Raw genomic sequence first — 21,996 nt, forward strand, 5'->3', positions numbered from 1 at the left:
TTGGCACAGGTACTAAAGATACAGAACCAAAGCCCTAGGGCACTCAGTTGGGGAGTTTTCATAAAAGAACGCATAGGGTTTCTGGGTTTCGTTTGTTAATTTTTTGCAGAGTAAAATAAAAGGGAGGAAGCGTGGAGTACGCTTCCCCGTTTTCCCTGCCAAATCCAGAGTGTAAAAGAAAAGTCCTTATGTCCCCCCATGGTGCACTGGGCACTGCCTGGAGTCTCTGACAAGGAAACATAGCTATCCCAACTTTGAACGACATCAAATCTGTATCAACTTACGGGAATGCTGGGTGGGGCACAAAGTGGGGAGCAGGGGGACAGCTCAGCCAAGGAAAGTGGGGCAGCCTAAGCCTTCCATCTCTTCTGCCGCTCAGATGCAGAGCAAAAAAAAAAAAAAAAAAAAGGGAAGAAAGAGAGAAGCCGGGAAGACAGGAACAGAGAAGGCCACAGAGGGGAGGGAAAGGAAGCCAGAGACCAATGTCCCCTTTCTGCCTTTCAGCTAGGATGAAAATTTTAGCATACGCTGGCCTTGGAATCAGTCTGTGACCAAAAGCAAGCGATTAAGAATTTCCCTAAACATCCCAACAGATGTGGGTGCCACACTAATATTCAAGGGCAGGTGGGCTCTTGGAAGCTGGGGTTGGATATGCCCTGAGCTGCATCTGATGGGTCATGGAATCAACTAGTTCCCCTCTAATCAGGACTAGAGCCTCTTGTCAACCTGGTTAAGGAGGCCAACCCCTCTTCAAATCACAATTAACAACTACTGCTTACACTCATTTTACCATTTTTAACAATTCTTCAAAATACATGAGCACATCTGATCAGCCTACGTCCCAGCTCTATGTGAATTGAGGCCATTCAAAAGTACAATGCTTAAATGTGAGAAAAGGGCCATTTGGACAAGGGCAAGAGCAACTTGGCTGAGGGAATCTGCTCTAACGATGGTCCCAGATGACTCAACTGTGTGTGAGAATCTACAGTTGGCACAGCCAAGATGCAGAGACATCACCCATGGTCTCTGAGACTCATTTTAAAACCACTTTCAGGCTGACAATGAGGTCCATAAGTTCAATAATGAGCCAGAAAGTATCTTTCTAGGTCTGAAATTTAGGACAGGATGCCTAAGTGAGAGGTCTAGCAACCTGAACTTGGATTTTCCAGAACCTAGGCCAAAGCAGGTGAGGAAGACACTATTTCAGAGGTGTTTATTAAAAAAAGGAGGGGGCAGCGAGCCATGGCCCAGTTCATCTCACTTTGGTGTCAAACAGGGCTTTTGCCCTCTTAGGACGATAGTAACATTCTCCTACCAGAAAAAAAAAAAAACCAGTAACAACTTTGTGTTCTTCAAAAGTGACCTGCACATCTGCTGTTCTACATGTGGGAGAGTCCTTGCCTGTGAGTCATCTCTAAGTTCCCAAACTGCCTGGGCTCAGATAACAGCTGGATTCCTGGAAAGCCCTATATCTCCAGATCCACCATATTAAAATCCAAAGCTTCCTAAGCCATTGCCCGCCTACTCACTTCCCCAAGAGAGTTGAAGGGTCATCTTCACTCTTGCCAAGTAGGACAGCTTTTCAGGATTCTGAGCCATTGGAAAGAATTGATTTGGAAGGAAAGAATGTCACTGGGTCACTGAGCCCCACTGAGTGAGGTAAAAAGTAGCTCCCAACTAAAAACTAGCCACATGTGACAGAGGGCAGACCTCTGGGTCACTGCTAGACTCATGGTGAAAACTCAGACACCAGGGCAGTGCTGGCTGCTTAGGCATCTAAAGCCTACGGAAGGCTGAAAGCTGCTGAGTGAAAGTGTTCACTGGCTCTGGTGTGCTCAGGGAAAGCACAAAGGGAGATGCGGAAGGAGCTAGAAGGAAGCATGAGTTGCCTATATGACTGGCCTCTCCAGTCCATCCAAGTTCCCACTGAACTTCAAGCCAAAGTATGATGGGCAATGCAGGGGGGAGCAGGTAATCTGGGCACACGTCCACGTGTATGCGGCATGCACCTGGCCATCTGTGCACAATACCAGCCAACCCCCAAAAGCCTTAGCAACTGAGGATCCAGGCTGAACCTGGATCACCTAGAGGGCAGTTTGGGCAGTGACCATATAACAGATTCAAGAGAAGAAAACAACCATCCTATAGCCTGTGGCGTCTGCTAGCACTGTTGGCCACCCTAGAATCAACTACCCTCCCACTGAACAGGCCGTGTCCCACTGTCCTGAAGCAGCTATGAAAGCTCCCTCCCTATGGCCAGAATGCCAGAGAGTGGCTTCTCCAGTCTAAAGCAAAAACAAGCAACGCCACCTCAGTAGCCACTGTGCCCTCCCCAATCACTCTGAAGCCCCCAGAGGTGGTGAAAACCATCCAGCTTCTCTAGTTCCCAAGAGACTATCTTCATCCTACACATCTGCCCACCCACCACATCCTCTCAGACTTCAGGCAGCCAGTACAGGGACACAAGATTCTCCAACTCTCACCTGGTTGTGCCGCACTCTGCTCTCTCCCCTGGAGAAAGAAAACAAAATTGTATGTTGATGTTTAGTTGGCTTTGGCTGTTATCTTACCCAGAGAACGTTCTTTCCCTTAAAACAACAACACTATCAGAAAGACCTGATGTGCTCATCCAAAGTCATTCTCTATTCCTGCCTCCTTCCCTGTCTCTGCAGGTTTGATAGGCATTTCCTAAAAAGAGAATCACTCTCTGTGTGGTTTCTCTCCTGAATCTTATCATAATTTTTCTGCAGTTCATCCGAGATCACAATTCAGTAGTTCATTTATTTTTATTTACCTACTTGTCAGTAACTACCTGTTGTATAATAGGCTCTCTTAGCTTGAAGCATTCCATTCTTCAGAGAAGCTCCTTCACCAGGAAGGTAAACAATTGTAAGTAGCTTCAGGAAGTGCCTGAAACTGAGCAGATTCCCTAGGCTTTCCCTACCAGAGTAAATATAAAAGCTGAGAATCCCTCTTAGATTGGAAGCCAACCTACAAAGAAGACTTGATTGAGATCATACCAACTGCCTTGAAGAAGCAGAAACCAACCATAGATCCATGGAAGAGGTTTAGACCAAATGAGATACCTGGAAAGGACACTCTAACTTGTTGAGCAGACTTAAGGCTGTACACATGCTCCAGGTTCCCAGCTTAGTGACCTGTTACCCAAGCTGGGGTGGGCGTTGGTGATGCAGCTGTCTGTGAGTAATTTCTGCTTCTGTAAGTAACCCCTCACCCATATTCCTGTTAGTAACCCCAGTAAAACTCACGGTTCACCAAGTTGGACTTTGGTCTGCCATGGTAGCCCTATATGGTTTGAGTCATACAACACTGCCCCTCAAAGATCTCATACTTTAAATATTCCCCCAAATGCTTTTCCCATGCCCCCAAACTATCCTGTCCAAGTCTTTAACATTTCTGCAAGTGGACCACCACCTGGCCACTTCAGTTGAAAATCAGAAAATGGCTCTTCAGAGCTATCTGTCCTTCTCAATTTCAATGGCCCACTTCCCTCCATCCCAGCCCACTTCCCTCCATCCCAGTCCATTCCCTCCATCCCAGTCCATTCCCTCCATCTCAGTCCACTTCCCTCCATCCCAGTCCATTCCCTCCATCCCAGCCCACTTCCCTCCATCCCAGCCCACTTCCCTCCATCCCAGCCCACTTCCCTCCATCCCAGTCCATTCCCTCCATCCCAGTCCATTCCCTCCATCCCAGCCCATTCCCTCCATCTCAGTCCACTTCCCTCCATCCCAGTCCATTCCCTCCATCCCAGCCCACTTCCCTCCATCCCAGCCCACTTCCCTCCATCCCAGTCCATTCCCTCCATCTCAGTCTACTTCCCTGCATCTCAGCCCACTTCCCTGCATTACACTTGGGCCTGACAAGGCTATGTTCCATCTCTGTTACAGATAATAAACACTTGAAGATCTTCAGTAAAATGGAAATGGGTGAGCACCTCAGGTAGTAACACTGGAACTTCCAGAACACCCACACCCAGAATGACAGGAAAGTCACAGGAAAAAGACACAGGGACAACAACAAACTGAATTCTCGAGGCAATGAAATGACTACCACACAGCCAGTGTCAGACTGGGAGTATGTGCTCCAAGAACGGCAACGCCAATCTGTTGGGTACCTAGCAGCTTTTTTAAAAGTTCTCTTGTAAACGAAAGTGACCTGTGCTGCTTTTAACTGACAGGCTCCTTGAGTCACACTGTCAAAGGACTGCTTTGAAGAAACAGAGGCATGTGATACCATTAAAACAAAACAAAACTGCAACCAACCAGCCAAACAAACAAACAAAAAACCCAGCTTAAATCCTTTTGAATATTCCCTGGGGACCGTATTTCTCATTTGTTTTTAACGTTTTCATGCCATTTCTCTCAACTTGAAATGGCTCTCTGATGACAGGAGAGGACCAATGATGAGACACAACCACACACGAAGCCTGCACTTATTCAGTGACCTACTGAGTGAAGATCAAACTGTCCAGGTGGGGGTAAGGTGAGGCCAGCATTAAAATTTAGAAGGATAGGCCTGACATGGTGGCACACACCTTTAATTCCAGTACTAGGGAGGCAGAGGTAGGTGGATCTGTGAGTTCAAGGCCAGCCTGATCTACACAGCAAGCTCCAGGCCATCCAGAGCTATATAGTGACATCCTGTCTCAACAAAAAACAAAAGAAAAACTTAGAAGAGTGGGTTTGATAATGTTCTGAGTTCTGGCTGCCCTGTTTGGCTCAAATTCTCTTGGTTGTTTCATGTGATGCCCTAAGAATCTACAATATGCCTATGGTAGGTCAAAGATATGTGAAATAAACAGAGATTTGGTGTAAACTTACTCAGGTTCTCTGTTTTTGGTAATTCAGTGCCTTATTAACTTTAGTCTATATTAGTGTACCAAACACAGGCACAGTGGCACAGGCTTGTAGTCCCAGCACTGAGGAAGCAGAAGAATCAAGAATTCAGGCTTATCCTTGAATTCAAGGCTACATTTCAAATTTGAGGCTAGCCTGGTCTACATAAGACCCTGTCTCAAAAAACCAAAATAATGTATTTATATTCACTAATTGTGGCATACATACTGATATAAGATATTAATAAAGGGGAGTTGAGGATGGACTGTCTGAGAACTTTACAATTTTTCAACTTTCCTGTAAATTAAAACCCATTCTAAACCAGACATTCACTTAGAAGAAGAGTATCTTCCCTAGAACTGTCCCCACTGTCAATGGAAGCACACTGGGCTTTCTGTGTCTGACACACTAGAAAACACCCGCTGCAGCTTCCAGGTGCCTCTAGCTGCTCCTCCACTTCAGAAGCAACATTTTCCCAGAGGTATTCTTGCCATCTGATCAAAACTCAGAAGGCAGACTTCAGAGTTCACATCTCAGAGTTGATAAAACCCAGAAGAACAAATGGACCAGGAGCCATGTCTGCCAAAACGTTATGATCGAACTAAGGCCATGCAGACAAGGTCAGTAACAGGTTAGCACTCAGAGGGGACAGGGAAGAGAAGCCGCACTACCCCACAGGCCAAGGATCCAACCAGGATTTTAAAAAGTACTTAGGTTCTAAACCTGGGAAATCTAATTCCAAAACACCAGTGGCCACCAAATCACAATGGACCCACCCCTCTCAATACTGGCCCAATACTGAGATGTCAGGGTGGGCAGAACTTAACAGATGCAGGGAAGGCTCCCTGCAGCAAACTCCTCCATATCTGCAATCCTAGCACTTTGCAGGCCTGAGGTAGGAGGATTATAAAGTTAAAGTCATGATGGTCTATATAGTCAGAATCTAGGAAAGCAAAGGGGGAGGGGTGGGCATGAAGGCGAGGACGAGGCTGTGTGTGTGTGTGTGTGTGTGTGTGTGTGTGTGTGTGTGTTTAGGAATCAGATCAGTGGTTTGCTTGGGACAGAGAATGGAAGGACTGACTACAAAAGGGACATGAGGACTTCTTGAGGCTAATGGAAATGTTTTATATCCCAAGCCAGGAGATGTTTCCATATGGAGATTCAAAGACAACCGAAATAAACCGAAAATTTTAAAAGGCCCAGGCATGCCTAGCCTGGCTGGAGCACACTAAGGGAGGGGAGGATATTGGACAGGGCCAGAGAAGAGACAGAGGGCCTGTGTGCTCTTCATAGCTGGGGTTTTACTCCAGTGCCATTGGAAGCTTCTGGATGGCTTCAAGCCTAGTTTTCTGGTCTCTTAAAGACTGAATCCTACCATGTATATATTTTTCTTCTCTGGACCTACAACCTTGGTGATGTGTGCTGAGAACACTGGTCACTGTGTCCTTGAATTCCCACCTCCTACACATGGGGATCCATCCACCACTTGACCTTGCCCCTTCTTGCAGGACCGACGTCAGCCCCTGTACCAAAGTGGTTTTCCAGGCCTTCCTAGTGAAGGCACCAGGGTCCAGCATCAGGTCTTTCCCTGCCCAGTGCTGGGTGTCTTGACCGGAAGTGGCTCAGCAGCTCTGGGCCACACAGCAGTCCCCCTTGAATTCCCTCCCACCTGACTCACCTTCACCCAGTGTCTGCTTGAGTAAGTCATGCTTGGCTTGTAACTTGGTGATGAGGTTACTGCCATTCACATATTCTTTAAATTTCTGTAAAACACACAAGCATAAGGAAATTAAAGGGCACACAACCAAGTGATAAGAGAGTCTCTAATTTCACCCCCCCCCACACCTAGCAGGGAAATCAAATAGATGTCAGGCTATCCAGGACCTGATAATGGGGACAGGCAGGACTTTGTACCTGCTCTGAGCTATTCCAAGTGGCTGTCTAATTCTTGGGGATCCCCTGGCCATACAGGTTGGGTTGGACACGCAGAGGCAGGAGAGTGCGGCAGTAGTGGAGGCTGCTTCTGCAGTGAGGATGTGGGCAGCACTAGACAAAGGGTCCTTTGGTCACCAAATCTTTACTATGCTTCTGGGACCAAAGCAATAAGGAAGAGAGCCATGCAGATCCCTGCAGGCAAGGCCAAGAGCTACCAGAGCAGAGCTAAAGATGAGCCTTTCTTCCAAGTGAGGAAGAGCTCTGCAGGCCACTGAGAAACCTTCCATCAATAGGTTTATCGCTGCACTGGGGGACATGGTTTCCTAGTTGGATGAGATAAAGAGGGGTGTACATAAAGTACTTTGTCCCAAGTGTGTGTGTGTGTGTGTGTATGTGTGTGTGTGTGAGAGAGAGAGAGAGAGAGAGAGAGAGAGAGAGAGAGAGAGAGAGAGAGAGAGAGAGAGAGAGAGAGAGAGGAGCTCTCCATGATCTTGGTGGGCTAATGGGAAAAGCTTGATCATAGGTATTCTAAGGAAACAGAAACCCAGAGTTAGGCTCATTGCTGTGCAGCCTGGAGTAGAGCTCCGCCCATTTCTAGCCCCTCATTAGCTCCTTGAGGTAAGCTGACAGTAGACTTTGGATATCTCTCCAAATGTGGAGCAGAAGACCAGCAGCCTCGTCACGGGTTGGGAAGACTGTTAACACGCAAATTTCCTTTTCATGTTACCTCAAATCTAACCCTTCATTTCTCACTTGGGGAGGAATCACAGGGGCCTTAAGCTTCCAAGTTTCAGAGCCATGCTGAGGAAGATAGGAAATGAAGCGCTTGAATTTTAGCTGAGTTCCTGGCTCTGGGTAACACACACCTTGGCTTCAGTCAGTAAGTACTGGCTTACCGGCTGGCAGAGGAGGCTTCTAACAACACCATCCTCTGACTTCATCACCTGTCTAAGAATTAATAAAAGCCAGAGGTGAGGTGTGCACACAAAAGGTCGGTCATGCCTGAAGTTGCTTTCTGGCCTCTGGAAGACAGACAATTGCACACACGCAGACACACACACACACACTTGCATGTACACATATCAATGTGCATATAAATATATGCATACACAAAAGAAAAAACATAACATCTTCTTATCCTTGGTCAAAGACACTAGATTTCTTTAAATATAAGCGGGCTGTGTCCCTTCCTCTGCTTCTGCTTCCCAGATTTTGTTATACTGCTGAAGTGACTTTCTATTTATCCCCATCTGCACTCCCTGCCCCTTTAAGGCAATAACTTCTCCTTGTCAACACAGTAAGGCCTCTAACAGAAGTAGTAGATGCCAAGAGTCATGAAGACTAGCTTTATTTTCTTTCTTGACAAGGTCAAAGAATATTGAAGTATATGTCAACTATTGTATTGTAGCAGGGTTTTGATTACAGCTTATCAATTATAGCATTGGATACCAGAACTGGGTTGACTTGTGACACATTCTGTGAGTATAATCCAGTCAACATCAGCCTAGCTGTGTGTCTGTAGTGACCTGATTGTCAGCCTTGGCAGTAGCCCAGCATAGCTATCATATTTTCTTACTAGCAAACTTTAAGGTGATGAACGCCATGCTTCCTGAGTCTGCATATCATATAAGATCTGAAAAGGGCATGGGGGTCAATTAGGTTAGGATGCTGACAATCTGGACCTGTGTCATGACTCCATCAAGAGGACAGCTCAGAGAGACCTTCCTACATTTTTACCTACGGGGCCTTTAAGAGGAGGTAGACCTGGCTGTATACAGAGGAGAATTAGCTAAGAATTATTTTTAAGCTAAGGACACCACCTTAGCTAAAAAATAAAATAACAAGGGCCAGGTGTGGTAATGCATGTCTTCAGGGAGTTTTGTTGTAGACATTCAAAGAGAAAGTATTCAGGAGGGAGTTACTAGGGTGCTGAGGCTGCTTGGAACCAAAGTTTACAAGGTAGGGCTAGAAGAATCAGGGCATTCAGCACGGAGGAAGGAAACCCCAGAATTCTAAAGGCAGGGAAGGACCATCAGGTAACATCAGCTTCACTCTGGTCACCAAAGAAAACAGCATCAAGACCAATGGCCAGGAATCCTAGGGTGGTAGATTTCCCAAAGATAACAAAGAAAAGCTCCAGCCACAACTCCAGCAGGAGAACTACTGGGTGGAAGAGAGCTTTTCACAGTGGGCATTTGAGCAGAGTCCCTATGAGTTTTTTGTGGGATGTACACCAGATGAAAGGTAAGTCCCTTACAGCCCCAATCTCCATGTTCAACAAGCCCAATTTTAACTAAAGCCTCAATTCCCCTTCCACACTTTCCTCCTGACCCCTGGCCAAAATGGAGGTCTGTAACCTGGGATTTTACAGGATGGACTAGCAACTCCTGAATAGCTTACTTGCAATGTTGAGGTCCTCATTTTCAAAGCTTAGTCACCAATTTAAGACAATAGCATACACATAACTCTAGGTTGTCCATGTTCTTTTAACCCAGCAGTTTTTAACCTTCCTAATTCTGTGACCCTTTAATACAATTCCTCATGTTGTGGTGACCTCCAACTGTAAAATATTTCCATTGATACTTCATAACTGTAATTTTGCTATTGTTATGAATCATAATGTAAGTATCTGATATGCAGGATGACTTTAGGAGACCCCTGTAAACCACTGCTCTAACCCAACTGAATAGAACTCTTTCTTTGGTTTTTTCCAAAAGCATTAGTGACCATCACTCAAGAGTAACATGAAATCACCCACTAGTGAGTCACTTTCTCCTCTTCAGAAAACCAAGCCAAGCAACCTTATGTTAAAGACCATTAGGAGATTCATGTCATATAATTCTGTTGACCCTCTCATTTGTTCAGACTGCTTCCAAAGCCACAGGCAGGGGTCAACAGTGGGCTCTGGGTCCCAGATGCCACTTACTGTGAAATAAAACATTTCTGTTTCCTGCTGGTTGGCTCTCCTTTTGGCTATGTTGATTTTACTCATGTAGGTCTCAGATGCAGCCGACTTGACAGACTCTGTAGAGCGGCTGTGTTGGAAGGCGTCAGAGACATCAAAGTCCTCCACGGTCAGCATGTCCTGTAAGGTCTGCATAGTGGCATCTAGGGTTTTCCTAACCTAGGGAAAATTAGCACAAACACCTTTATTCTCATAAAGCCTCTGTTGCACTAAGTCCTCTTCCTGACAGAGGCTTTGTTCTTATCATTGTCACTCCAAGTCTCTTTTACTGTTCCAGCTGAAATATCATGTCATAATGGTGTCAGGCCCCCTAGCACGTGCCATTCATGGTCTAGTGTTTTTGCATATGCAGTCACTTATTGGTTTTCATGTTTCAATTTCGGGTGTTTTCTCATCAGAAAGAGGAAAAACACTATGACACTGTGTTCCTTTGATTTATTCTCTATCTAGGATAATGTTTAGCATGTATTATGTGAATAAATATTACAAATAAATACTTGTTGAATAAATAAGTGAATAACTCAAAATCAATTCTTTTTTCCAACACAGACTAGTGGAAGTTGATTCAAGGATACAATTATCCAAGCCCATCCACAGCCCACAGAGACGACTGTGTGCCTCATTCTCCTCCCTGTGGCTCTGATTTCCATTTAAATTCCATTAATGGCATTATACATGTGAACCATTTAAAATCCTTTGGGGGAAGACAGAAGATAAACAGAAAGTAAGTCAGCATTCTGCCTCACTCCTTCCTGTCTCTCTCTTGCCAGGTTTAAAAGACCAGTCAGTTTGTCTTCTTATGACCTTCCTTAGATCTGCTTTGATTTACGTCAACGTAGCTCTGTCCTGGCTCTGCCCTTTGCAGGGATACCAGGCACAACTGTCCCTATTGTCCTGGACAGCCTGAATGAGATTTGAAGACAGTGGCCATGCCTTCTCACCTTCCACCATGACTGTACTTCTTGGGGAGAAGTTTGTCACACAGTCTTGAGTAGCACTGCCCAGATCCTGAGGTTCTTTCCCCAGGGCTGGAGGGTTGGCTGACACTCCTCCTCTGGGTGGGGTATCTAGGTCTTAGTAGTACACTCTCTACCTGACCTCTTCAGTTCATGTTACAATGGCCCAACCCAATGTGATGCTGTACCACTAGGCAATATGGGAGGAACACTGGGCTGGTGAGATTGACCCATTCCCTGGGGCTTAAAATCCACAATACATTAGGGCAGCCTGGGATATCTATTTCCAGTGATTGTGAATACTTACTCTGATGATACAACATCTTCCTGCAGAGAATGAGGCAGGAAAGCACCAAGTCAGTAGTAACCACCAATCACTCTTAGAGCTGAGACACAGCCAAGGTTCACATTTTGAAACATTTTTCCTGCAGGCCTTTCTCTATGCCTGCAAATCTGCAATCACTCTAAACAGAGAGTCCCACTTCCTCTTGTTTCCCATTCATCTGAGCTCTTGTAAGCATCCTTCAGGCCATTAAAGATTCTTAGCACAGATAGGTTGTGTAGTTGTATAGTCTCTCACCGATGAACCATTGTTTCCTATATAGTCCAGGGCACGAGACCCCCAGCAGCTTACTAGGGACTAGACCGAGAGCAGCAGCTCACTCACCTCTTCATTCTCGATCTTGAGAGTGGCCAGCCTGGACTGCAGCTGGTGGTACCGCATAAGCAGCTCCGTTTGGACGGGTTGCTGGGCACTGACCTGGCACACCTGTAGAAAGAAACCAGATCATTGCAGCTGCATGGAGCCTATCATTAATATTCCATCTGGAGCCCAGGGAACAGGTCCAGCAAGGCAGAGTGACCTACCCCAGGTCACCCATGTTGAATACAGCAAAGGCAGTACCAGATGGAAACTAGGGTCCTCTTACTCCAGAGTCTACCCTCTTGCTGTGGCCAGTGCGGCTTTCCAGTCACAATCTTCCATGTTTGCACAGTAATTGTGGGCTTACAGAGACCTTCAGCATAATCTTGGCAAACCAAACTAATTAATTGCAAGGCAGGAAGTTGTGGGATGAAAGCAACTACTTGAACAGCCAGTAGCAAGTATAATGAACCAGAAGCAGTTGACAAGTGATCCTGTCACCACAGGGATGCATAAAGATATATCAGAAAGACAACTTTGATGATTACACTGTTGGTCCTCTATGTCCACAAGTTTCCTGTCCACAAATTCAGTCAACCAGGGACAGAAAGCATATATAGGGAGAAACTAAAAAAAAAAAAACCAAACCCCTAGACTGAATGCAGGCAGGCATTTTCTTCTTATCATCCCTCAAAGTGTAGAGTACAACTATGGAAACATTTGCATAGTGTTAGGTATGTGAAGTAATGCAGAGATGATTTCAAGTACGGAGGAGGATTGCATAGGTTCTTTGTAACCACTGTGCCGTTTTGTATAAGGTGCTCAGTACCTTTGGATTTATACACTACAGCGCCGCTGCCAGCCCCCCCCCCCCCCCCCAAGTCCTGGAAGCAGTTTCCCACAGATACCAAGAGCAGCTGTGCTATTCTTCTGGAGTCTTCCTTTCAAAAGGTGTTAACACCTGTGGGCAGGGCTACTTGGTATACTGTGGTTTCTCACCCCTTCTAGGAACACAGCTAAGATCATGAAGGATAATAAGGCTGTTTAGTGAGCTAGCTATTCACTGCTAACTGCTAACTAGGTAGCCAAGCTTCAAGTAAACAGTTAGCCCCAGAATCTTCAGGTATAGGTGACATGCCAAATGGCAGACCTGGGACAGCGGGACACCCCAGAAAGAGTGGTGTCACCTTGTACAAGTCCTCTCTTGTGCAAATGAAGGAAGTGGGCAGAGCCATGTAGACGGTGCAGCTGTGGTCATCTTCTAAGCTGTTCCCCGTCCCTCCCTAAAAGCAGATGCTACACGTAACCCAGCTGAGCTCCTCCTTAGCTTCCGAGGCTGACTGGTTTTACTCTCCTGTGGTTCTGCACCCACCTGCCTCCCAACTCCCAGAGTGAAAATGATCCAGGAAAGTACAGGGAGCTACCTTCTACGTGGGGAACAGAAGATAGTGTCAAGAGCCTTCTGCACACTCCTTGTTCGTTTTCCAGACCTCAGCAAGGGTCTGGGCAGCACAAGCATGGAAGGAAAGTCAGTTGTCTGGTGTTTCAAAGGCTCACAGTGCTGTAGAGGGCACCTAAGACCTAAGGAGATAGGAGACTATTCCTAGGCAGACTGGAGCATCTTTGAGGACATCTAAGAGAGAGTCTAAGGAAAGCCAAAGTCCCACAGTTCTGTAGGTGGGGACGTTAGCCAACAAGACAAGATCATCTGAGAGTTGATCCTAGGCCTCTGCATATGTACTCAAGGTTTTTTTTTTCCTCCTCCCACAATGCTCTAGGAGCATGGCAGAGAACAGAAGCAGTAGCTATGATGCTAATACGCCCTACTCCCAAATTTGAAGCATGGGAAGCTTATTCTCAAAATCACGTACAAACAGCATTTGGAGGTGGGGCTGCTGGGCAGTGATTAGGATGAGATGAGGTGGTGAGGGTAAGGCCACCATGATAGCATTTATGGCTCATCAGAAGTAGACAAAAGACAGACTTGAGCTACACGCTTGCTCTGCCTTGCTGTGTGGCAGCCATGCCATGTAGCAGTATGGCCCTCATGAGATGCCAAGTAGATGCTGGCACCTACTTTTAGACTTCCTAGCTTTCCTCCCTATGAGCTGAAGAGCCTCTATTCCAGTGGTGCTCAACCCTCCTAATGCTGCAACTTAACAGAGCTCCTCATGTTGTGGTGACCCCTAACCATAAAGTTATTTTTTAAGATTTATTTATTTAGTATGCAGTGTTCTGTCTGCATGTGTCTCTGCAGGCCAGAAGAGGGCATCAGATCTCATTAGATAGTTGTGAGCTATCATGTGGTTATGGGGAATTGAACTCAGGACCTCTGGAAGAGCAGCCAGTGCTCTTAACTTCTGAGCCATCTCTCCAGCCCAAGTTATTTTTTTTAAATAATGTTTCTGTTCTGTTTTAGTTTGGTTTGGTTTTTTGAGACAGGGTTTCTCTGTATTGTTTTGGAGGAGGCTGTCCTGGAATTCCCTCTGTAGACCAGGCTGGCCTCGAACTCACAGAGATCCTCCTGCCTCTGCCTCCCGAGTGCTGGGATTAAAGGTGTGCACCACCAACGCCCGGCATAAAGTTATTTTCGATGCTACTTCATAACTGTAATTTTGCTATTGTAATGTAAATATTTTTGGAGATAGATGGTTGCCAAAGGGGTTGCAACCCACAGAATGAGAACCACTGCTCTATTCTGAGTTATTCAGACTTAGGTACTTTCATATGGTAGTGGAAACTAGACTCATACAGCTGCCCCCCAAGCAGGGTTCTGGCAGGAAGCCTACCTCATCCCCCATGTGGGGCTGGAACTCAAACTTGAGTGGCGGGCAGAAGACCTGGCTGCACATGTCCATGACCGTGTGCTTGTCACTCCGGGAGTCCAGGTTGTCCACTGCATTCTCTATGACGTCCAGGCCCTCATGTCGAGAGGTTTCCAGGTTATATTCTGCTGAGAGGTAGGTCCGAAAGGTGCGGGCCAGACTGGCATGAAAGCCCAAATCACAGCACTTGGGGAAAGGCAAGGACAGAAAGGTACCAATGAGAGCTGGGGTGCTGACCTATGGTCACCTTTCACAGCACTAGGGAGGCCTGAACAAGCCATATCACACCCCTCGGAGAGCTGAGAGCCGAAATGTGGGTACCGACAGAGTTTTTTTCAGCTCCTCAGGCCCCACCACAGTCTCATCTCCAGGTTTTCTCCATCTACTCTCTCTGCCTAGATGGTTTCCATCTGCCATTTAGTTTACAGGCTGTTTCCTTCTAGAAGTTTCCCTTGATATTCTCCATACCGAGTTTTGGGCAGAGATCCACATGCCTCCCTCACTGTGACCCTTGCTACTGGACACCATAATTGTCTATTAACGTGCCCTAGGCAGGTGTGCTCCATGGGCCTGCTGGCTCTTGCCCACCACTGAGCCTCAAGTCCTAGCCCATGGTAAGGTGCCCGGTAAACATTTGGCAAACAAATAGACACAAAGGCTAAAAGGTGAAAGGGGAGCTGAGAGCAAGGAAAGAGGGGTGGCTTTAAGCCATTGAAGACTGAGTAGGCTGCCCCCCACTCCCACCCCCACGCCCTGACTTCCAGAAAAGGATATACAGGGTTAGAGGAAAAGAATCCAGCAACCAATACCAAACCTCTACGGAGCACCTATAGGAATGGATCCCCCATTTATCATGGAAGGGGAGAAAGAGAAACAGTCCCAGCTATAATGTAGGTGACTGTCCCCCATTACTGCCACTCACAGTGTCCTTCTTTAAGCCTGGTGTTCTCCAGGGAACCCTGCACAGTCAGCTCCCCAGAGTCAGTGTTCTGCTCTTCAGTGATCAAACTCATCCTTCCCAGGAGAATTCCCCCACAGCAAAAGATTCTGTGCCATTCTCTCTCTCCAGTGACTTTCCCATGGTGTACACCTGGTTGGCGGGACCCTGGGGTTCTGAATGAATGGCTCCCTCTCCTCTTCCACACCAGCAGCCCCTAAGGGTGTGAACTGTATATAGTTCTCCCCTGTGTCCTCACACCCATCAGAGGCCCTGGTGCACACGAGATGACTTTGGAAGTGGCTATTGGTTATCTAACTAATGAAGCTATGGGGTGGGGGGTTGTCAACCAGAACTTACTCTATCCATGGAAAGTATGACCATGCATTATTTCATACCACAGCAACAAACACTTACAGTCCTTCTGCTCTAACAGGGTCACAAAAGCTTGGCCGGCTCACATGCCAACTGAGGACCATGGTCAACCCCATCTTCCCCTAGCTCATGAGATGTTTCAGCCTGCATGTAGCCCCACCCAGCAACCCAGGTTGCTCACATCAATGAGATCAGAAACATCGTGGATGTAGTATTTGCTGATAGCTGCGTTGGTGGCTGCCAGATTCAGCAGGTAGTCATTGCGAGCCTTCGTGCACTTGAGCTTGTTCTCCGAGTATTTGGCCTGCCTCTGGAGGGAGAAGAGGTAAACATCAGAGCCAAGCAGCTGGAGGGAGGATCTATGATCTCCATGGGAACTGTCTGACCGTGAGTCCCACCTCCCAACTATGGGATACTTCTGTGTCATGGGAGCTCTATTGGACCCTGAACTCAGCAATACACCTTATGTAGCACAGGTGCAGGCAGCAATGATGTCATTTGTTACACAGCAGCTTTCAGGTGGTCTCTACCAGGTGGGTTAGAGATAAGATACCCTACCTTCAGTACCCTCCATGGGCTTCCCAAAATGCTTTCAATTAGCAACCACCCCAGGCCACCATCCCAGCCCCATCTTTCTGTGTCCTCCCCTTCTCTCGCCCAACCTCTTTTGTCCATTTTCAAGAGACCAAGTTCGATTCTGTGTTGAGTCCTTCTTATAGTCACATCCTGGACCTCTGTGTGGTCTGTTCCTTGATGTCACCCAAGTGATAGCCACACAGTCACTGGTGGTGGCTTTGTCTGATATGTATCTCTTGCATCTCTACTCCTCTCCCCTTGCCCTGTTCTGTTTTCATAAGCTCTTTGTTTATTTGTTGGAGACTGGTCCTCCCACAAGAAAGTGAACTCCATGAAGTCAGTGCCATAACTTGCCTCGCTTGTGGGTGGTGGATCTGTAGCACCCAAACAGACCAACTAAGGTAAGTCTTGGGCCATTTTTAAAAGGGAAAAGTGGAGGGAGAAGAGAAGAAGAAAAAAGAGGAGCAAGTCTGGGACTAAGTGGCAGGAGGAGTAGGGCAGAGTACCCAGAATTTTGGCAAAGCAGGTTTTGTCCTGGGTCAAACCAAAAGGGAGGAGTACAGGAGGCACAATGGACAACTGCCCCTGCCCTTTCAGAGGGATGAGTCTTGGCACTGGGTCTCTTTAAAGAAACCATGCCAGCAGGTGATGGTGGTGCACGCATTTAATCCCAGCACTTGGGAGGCAGAGGCAGGAAGATCTCCATGAGTTCAAGGCCAGCCTGGTCTACAGAGCAAGTTCCAGGACAGGCTCCAAAGCTACACAGAGAAACTCTGTCTCGAAAAAACAAAAACAAAGAAAAGAAGCCATGCCTCTTAGTTCAGCTAGATGTTCTTTCCATTTCCCATTCCATGTGAGATCTAGCTTTGGATTAGACCAGTCCCACCATCAACCTTTCAGTGTCCGCAGGCATCTTAGGTTTTCTTACTCTGGGACCACTCAGCAGGTGTCTCCTGGAACTCATATCCTATGCCATCCAGGCACCTATCCACAGAAGGTCTGAACACTCCTGACCCTACCTAGGAGCTCATTATGGTCCTGAGACTGTTTATCTGGATCAGCTTCATTTTACAATTGAAGAGGACAATCATGGCATCTTAGCTGAACTCATCTATTTATAGGTAGGAGATGAGAGCTGAAGAAGAAAAGTGGCTTGTCCGTGAGCCAAGCAGCTAATTAGCACATGGCTGCACCAAGAATGAGCCTCTAGAATCCCAGCCAGTATCTTTCCACCACAGCATTTCCTCTGGAGAGAAACCTTGCACCAACGAGCAGCCATTGTCATCCCCCTCTCCCTCAGATCCAGAATACCAACAATCTACTTTCTGTGTCCATGGGAGTGTGTATTCTGGACATTTTACAAAAATTAATCTGTACAGTTTATGCCTTTTGTGCCTGGCTTCTTTCACTTAGCATAATGTCTTTGGGGTTCATCCACATTGTGGCATGTATCAGGACCTCATTCCTTTTCATGGCTGGGTTATATTTGTCAGTAGCTGAATGTTCGAGTTGTTTCCATCTTTTGACTACTGTGAATATTCACATACAAATTTTTTGCAAATATGTTTTCATACCTCTGGGGCAGATACTCAGTGGCACAAACTAAGTCACATAGTAGCCTGGTCCATGTATATCCAACACTTGAAGAGCTGCCAGATGACTTTCCACAGTGACAGAATCACTCACATACACAGCCTGCCCCTGACAGCAGTGAAAGATTTCCTAATTCCCATATCTTTGTCCCTGCTTCTTCCCCCAACCTTTTTATCCTGGTCCTTCGGGTAGTTGTGAAGCACTATTGTATTGTGGTTTTCATTTGCATTTGCCTCTTTGATAATGATGCTGAGCAGATTGCTCTGTATCTATTAGCCACTTAGAGATTCTTAGGAATTCACTATTCTAAGAGATGGCTCAGCAGTGAAGAGTGCTGGCTCTTCTTCTAGAGGACACAGGTTCAATTCCCATCACCCACATGATGGCTCACAACTGTCTGTAACTCCAGTTGCAGGGGATCCAACACCCTCTTCTAGTCTCTGAGGGCACCAGGTATAAAAGTGGGACATTTACATACATGCTGAACAAAACACCCATAAATAAAACAATTTAAAAAAGAAATGTCTATTTAAATTCCTTGCCCGTTTTGGTATAAAGTCTTTGACTGGATTTTATATTTTCCTCACTTTCAAAAATTATACCAGGATACACACACACACACACACACACACACACACACACACACACTTTTATATGCTTTCCAGTTTACCCAGGTTCTGTTACACTTTGTTCCCACCAGTCTATAATTTCTAGAGCTAAAGAACCCTGTAATCATAGAATTAGACCCATGGAAGAACAGATAAACATCTGATGCAATGGCTTGCAGATAGAAGAACTCTGCAAATGTTTCCTGGTTGTGGAGAGTAGATGGATATGGAGAATTCAGGAAGAAGATGATAGCCTTTGAAGAAAAAAGGAGAGCTGGAAGTCACAGATGGGTCCCACACTTCAAAACTCCCTGGCTATAGCAGACATCATTAAGTGATCTTAGCACCTTTTCAACTAAGCCTTGATAAAGCTTTGGAATCCTCAACAGAGCACTCTGGGCAGCCACTATCAATATATCAGAGCCAACATGAGCAATAAGATTTATTTATCAGACTTGAAAACTGAAGCTCAGGGAGAGGTGTTAATGTAGCATGTAAAACCCCCAGCTGAGGTGCTGGGGGGAGGGCTCAAGGGTAAAGTGGTTGCTGTGTGCATGAAGACCTGCTTGGATCCCTAGCTCCATGTGAAAACTGAACTCAGGTCTGTAACCCCAGAGCTGGGGGAGAGATAGGAGACTCCTTGGGCTTGATGGCCAGCTGATCTAGCCAATCAGTGCACTACAGGTTCAGAGACAGACCATGCCTCAAAGAGTAAGGCAGAGAGAGCAACAGAGGAAGACACTTGATCTCAACCTCTGGCCTCTACATACACGGATGAGGAGCACACCTGCATACAAATGTGTACACACTTGCATACAACATACATAAGTAAACAAGCAAACTAACCCCAGGCTATCAGACTCGGAATCTTGAGCTCTGTCCACCACACCTACAAAAAGGCTTTGTAGCTCCCATACACAGTGAGTCAGAAGCTATGGTCTTTGACAAGGCTGCGACAATTTCACAACGGGCCTGTGATGGCTTTAAATGTCAACCTGACACAACCTAGAAAATTACCTGGGAAGAGAGCTTCAATGAGGAATTGTCTACATTGGGTTGCACTCTGGGCATACCTGTAGGAGACTGTCTTAATTGAGTGAAATAAAATGAGAGGATCCACCCTGAATGTGTGTGACAGTATTTCATTGGTTGGGTCCAGAACTTTTTGTTAAGTGAATAAAGCTAGCTTAGCATAAGCAAGTGATGGAGTCTGCTCTGGACTCTGGATGTGATATGACTAGCCATTTTCAGTGCCTGCCACTTGGATGTCCCTGCTGTCATGGGCTGTAACTGGAACTGTGAGCTGAAGTAAACTGTTTCTCCCTTAAGTTGCTTTCTGTCAGACTATTTTATCACAGCAGCACAAATGGAACCAGGACAGGGCTCTTTCTCTTTCCCACAAAGGGGAAGGCAATTCTGCATCTGAGCGTTTGGCTCTCCTCTTCATGCCTTGTCCCTTTTCTCCCACTCACCTTCTCCTTCATCTTCTCAATCTTCTTCACAGAGCTGCGGCGCTGGGGCCGGTCCTCATGCCGGAGCAGGTTCATGCTGAGGTCTCCTGACTTGTTGAACTGTTTCTCCTCCTGCTTCTCAGCCTCCTTCAGCTTGCTTTCTGCACTGATGCTCTCTGCGTGGTACATGTGGTAGGTTTTCATGACCTGGGGACACATTTGTACAAGAAACCAGCAGCCTGTTAGGGATCAGCATGGTACATCCTGTTCCTGGCCCTGCCCCAAGTTCTACATAACTTTCTTCCTCCCCATTACACATTCATCTTAGTTTCTTTACTTCTGCTTAGACTCCCCGAGGACTGGAAATGAAGTTCCTCAGGTGTGCTGACTTTATCATGAGTGACATCATCATCACCCTTTTCTTCATTATCATCATCAATATCATTGAGGCCCTACAAGCATGAGCTAGTAAACGGGAAATTAAGAAGAGCCACCACAACCCACAGGTGGAATGGCAAGCTGGGCCCTTGTTGGCTGTCCTCTCTAGTCCTGCTAGCTGTGACCCTTATATCCTTCCTCTTCATCTCTACCCCCAAGTCAATGGGAAAGCCCTTAAAAAGGGCTTTTGCAAACTGCCCTGTTATATAACTTAATAGATACTCTGTGGTCCCTGGAATACATTCAACCTCAGCTATACAAAGAATTCCAACAAAGCAAATTGCACTCTGCTACTCATCTCCTATAACAAAACAGGATATGATTATAACAGGGGGAATTCTGCGCCCAAAGTTTCATCCTGAAACCTTTCCAAACTTGCAAAGTGACCTATGAATGAGACATGAAGTCAGCATTTCCTCTCAGATCTTAATGGAGACTTTTCTGCAGCCCACCCACGTGGCTCACTTCCAGTTTCCCCCAAAGCCACGAGAACCCACTTCTCACAGATTTCATCCATTCCAGTATGCCAGTTCCAATAAACACTTGCAAACCCTCACAGCCCATAAAGAGTCCCTGCTGGTACATGCTTGACATCTAGTGGCCAGAAGGAATGACTGCAAGCTTAGCAGGTGAGCAAAGAGGTCCTATTATCCCCAAGGGTCTTTAGGCCATAGTTGACAGAAAGATCATGTGGTCAAGCAATGGAAGCATCTACTGGTCTTCTTGGGGTGCCTACCTTCCCCTATGATGCTCCCCCATCCCTCTGTGCTCAGAGGCACTCAGTTCTGGGCTTTGATGTCATGTTGTTAATGCTCTTTGGATCTAGACACATACCCCTCCTGGGTTTAGTGACGATTGCTACATCAAATCTTCTTCTTCAGTTTTCCAGGTCTGCACATCTCAGCAGCAACCTATCATCTGTACTGGGCCGTTCCCACTGGTGCGGGAAGCATTTCGATGTGTGTCTAGATCGTGACCCCTTTGGTTGAACAACCCTTTCACGGGATTCACCCAAGGCCACCAGAAAACACAGATATATTTACAATATGATTCATAGAACTATCAAGAATACAGTTCAGATGTAGTATCGAAAACAATTTTATGGTTGGGGGTCACGGCAACATGAGGAACTATATTAAAAGGTCACAGCATTGGGAAGGTTGAGAACCACTGTCTAAATCAGTCATTCAACTGTGCATCTGTTTAAACGAACCAAGGTGGCATCCCAGCAGGGTGTCCTCACTTTCCACGATTTCACCTGCCTTGGTCTCTTTCACCTCCACATTGCATCATTTTCTTTCACTCCTCTTAAGTCACAGCGTTCTTTCCATGTCCTTCAAGCTAAACTTCCAGGACTGTCCTAAAATCCCCATACATGAACAATAGAGCCCCCAGAACATAGGCCCCAACTGCCTGTGATCCCACTGGATCCTGATCCCAAAGATAGTAGGGAATTCAATTGTACAGGGTGACATGCCAGACAGCTGCCACTGAAGAGCTTGTTTGCAGACCACTCTGAAATGAGTTTATTTATACCGGAACCCTCAAGTGTTGCCTTTATTTAATTACAGTTATCCTTTGATATTCACGAAGGACTGGTTCTCAGCATTCCCCATGGATGCCAAAATCTGCAAATGCTCATCTCTTATATAAAACTGTATAAAGCCTGAGTATGTCCTTCTGAAGACCTTAAGTCATCTTCAGATCATTTGCAATAAATGGTATATAATAGATGCTATACTATGCTGAGAATAATTATAAGGAGAAAGTCTGCCCACATTCAGTATGGACATTTTTTTCTGAATATTTCCTGAAGTTTCCTGACTATTTCCACA

The 21,996-nt window shown here is 46.2% G+C and overlaps 1 protein-coding gene across 4 annotated transcripts in view; it reads right to left on the reverse strand.

Moving 5' to 3' along the window:
- Srgap3 (SLIT-ROBO Rho GTPase activating protein 3) overlaps positions 1-21,996 on the reverse strand; it is a 217,162-nt gene that overhangs the window by 37,581 nt on the left and 157,585 nt on the right. For 2 of the 4 annotated variants that reach the window (XM_040738194.1, XM_040738195.1), the window contains exons 5-12: positions 19,745-19,930; positions 15,677-15,805; positions 14,148-14,369; positions 11,383-11,484; positions 9,721-9,918; positions 6,538-6,622; positions 2,484-2,511; positions 285-368 (exon numbers count right to left, since the gene is read on the reverse strand). In XM_040738194.1, the coding sequence (XP_040594128.1) occupies positions 285-368; positions 2,484-2,511; positions 6,538-6,622; positions 9,721-9,918; positions 11,383-11,484; positions 14,148-14,369; positions 15,677-15,805; positions 19,745-19,930 (1,034 nt within the window). The remainder of the gene's footprint in view (positions 1-284; positions 369-2,483; positions 2,512-6,537; positions 6,623-9,720; positions 9,919-11,382; positions 11,485-14,147; positions 14,370-15,676; positions 15,806-19,744; positions 19,931-21,996) is intronic. The other 2 variants (XM_005066160.4, XM_005066159.4) reach the window with 1 other exon arrangement.

The sequence above is a fragment of the Mesocricetus auratus genome, unplaced genomic scaffold (genome assembly GCF_017639785.1).
Source record: "Mesocricetus auratus isolate SY011 unplaced genomic scaffold, BCM_Maur_2.0 Super-Scaffold_100676, whole genome shotgun sequence".
NCBI classification, from domain to species: Eukaryota; Metazoa; Chordata; class Mammalia; order Rodentia; family Cricetidae; genus Mesocricetus; species Mesocricetus auratus.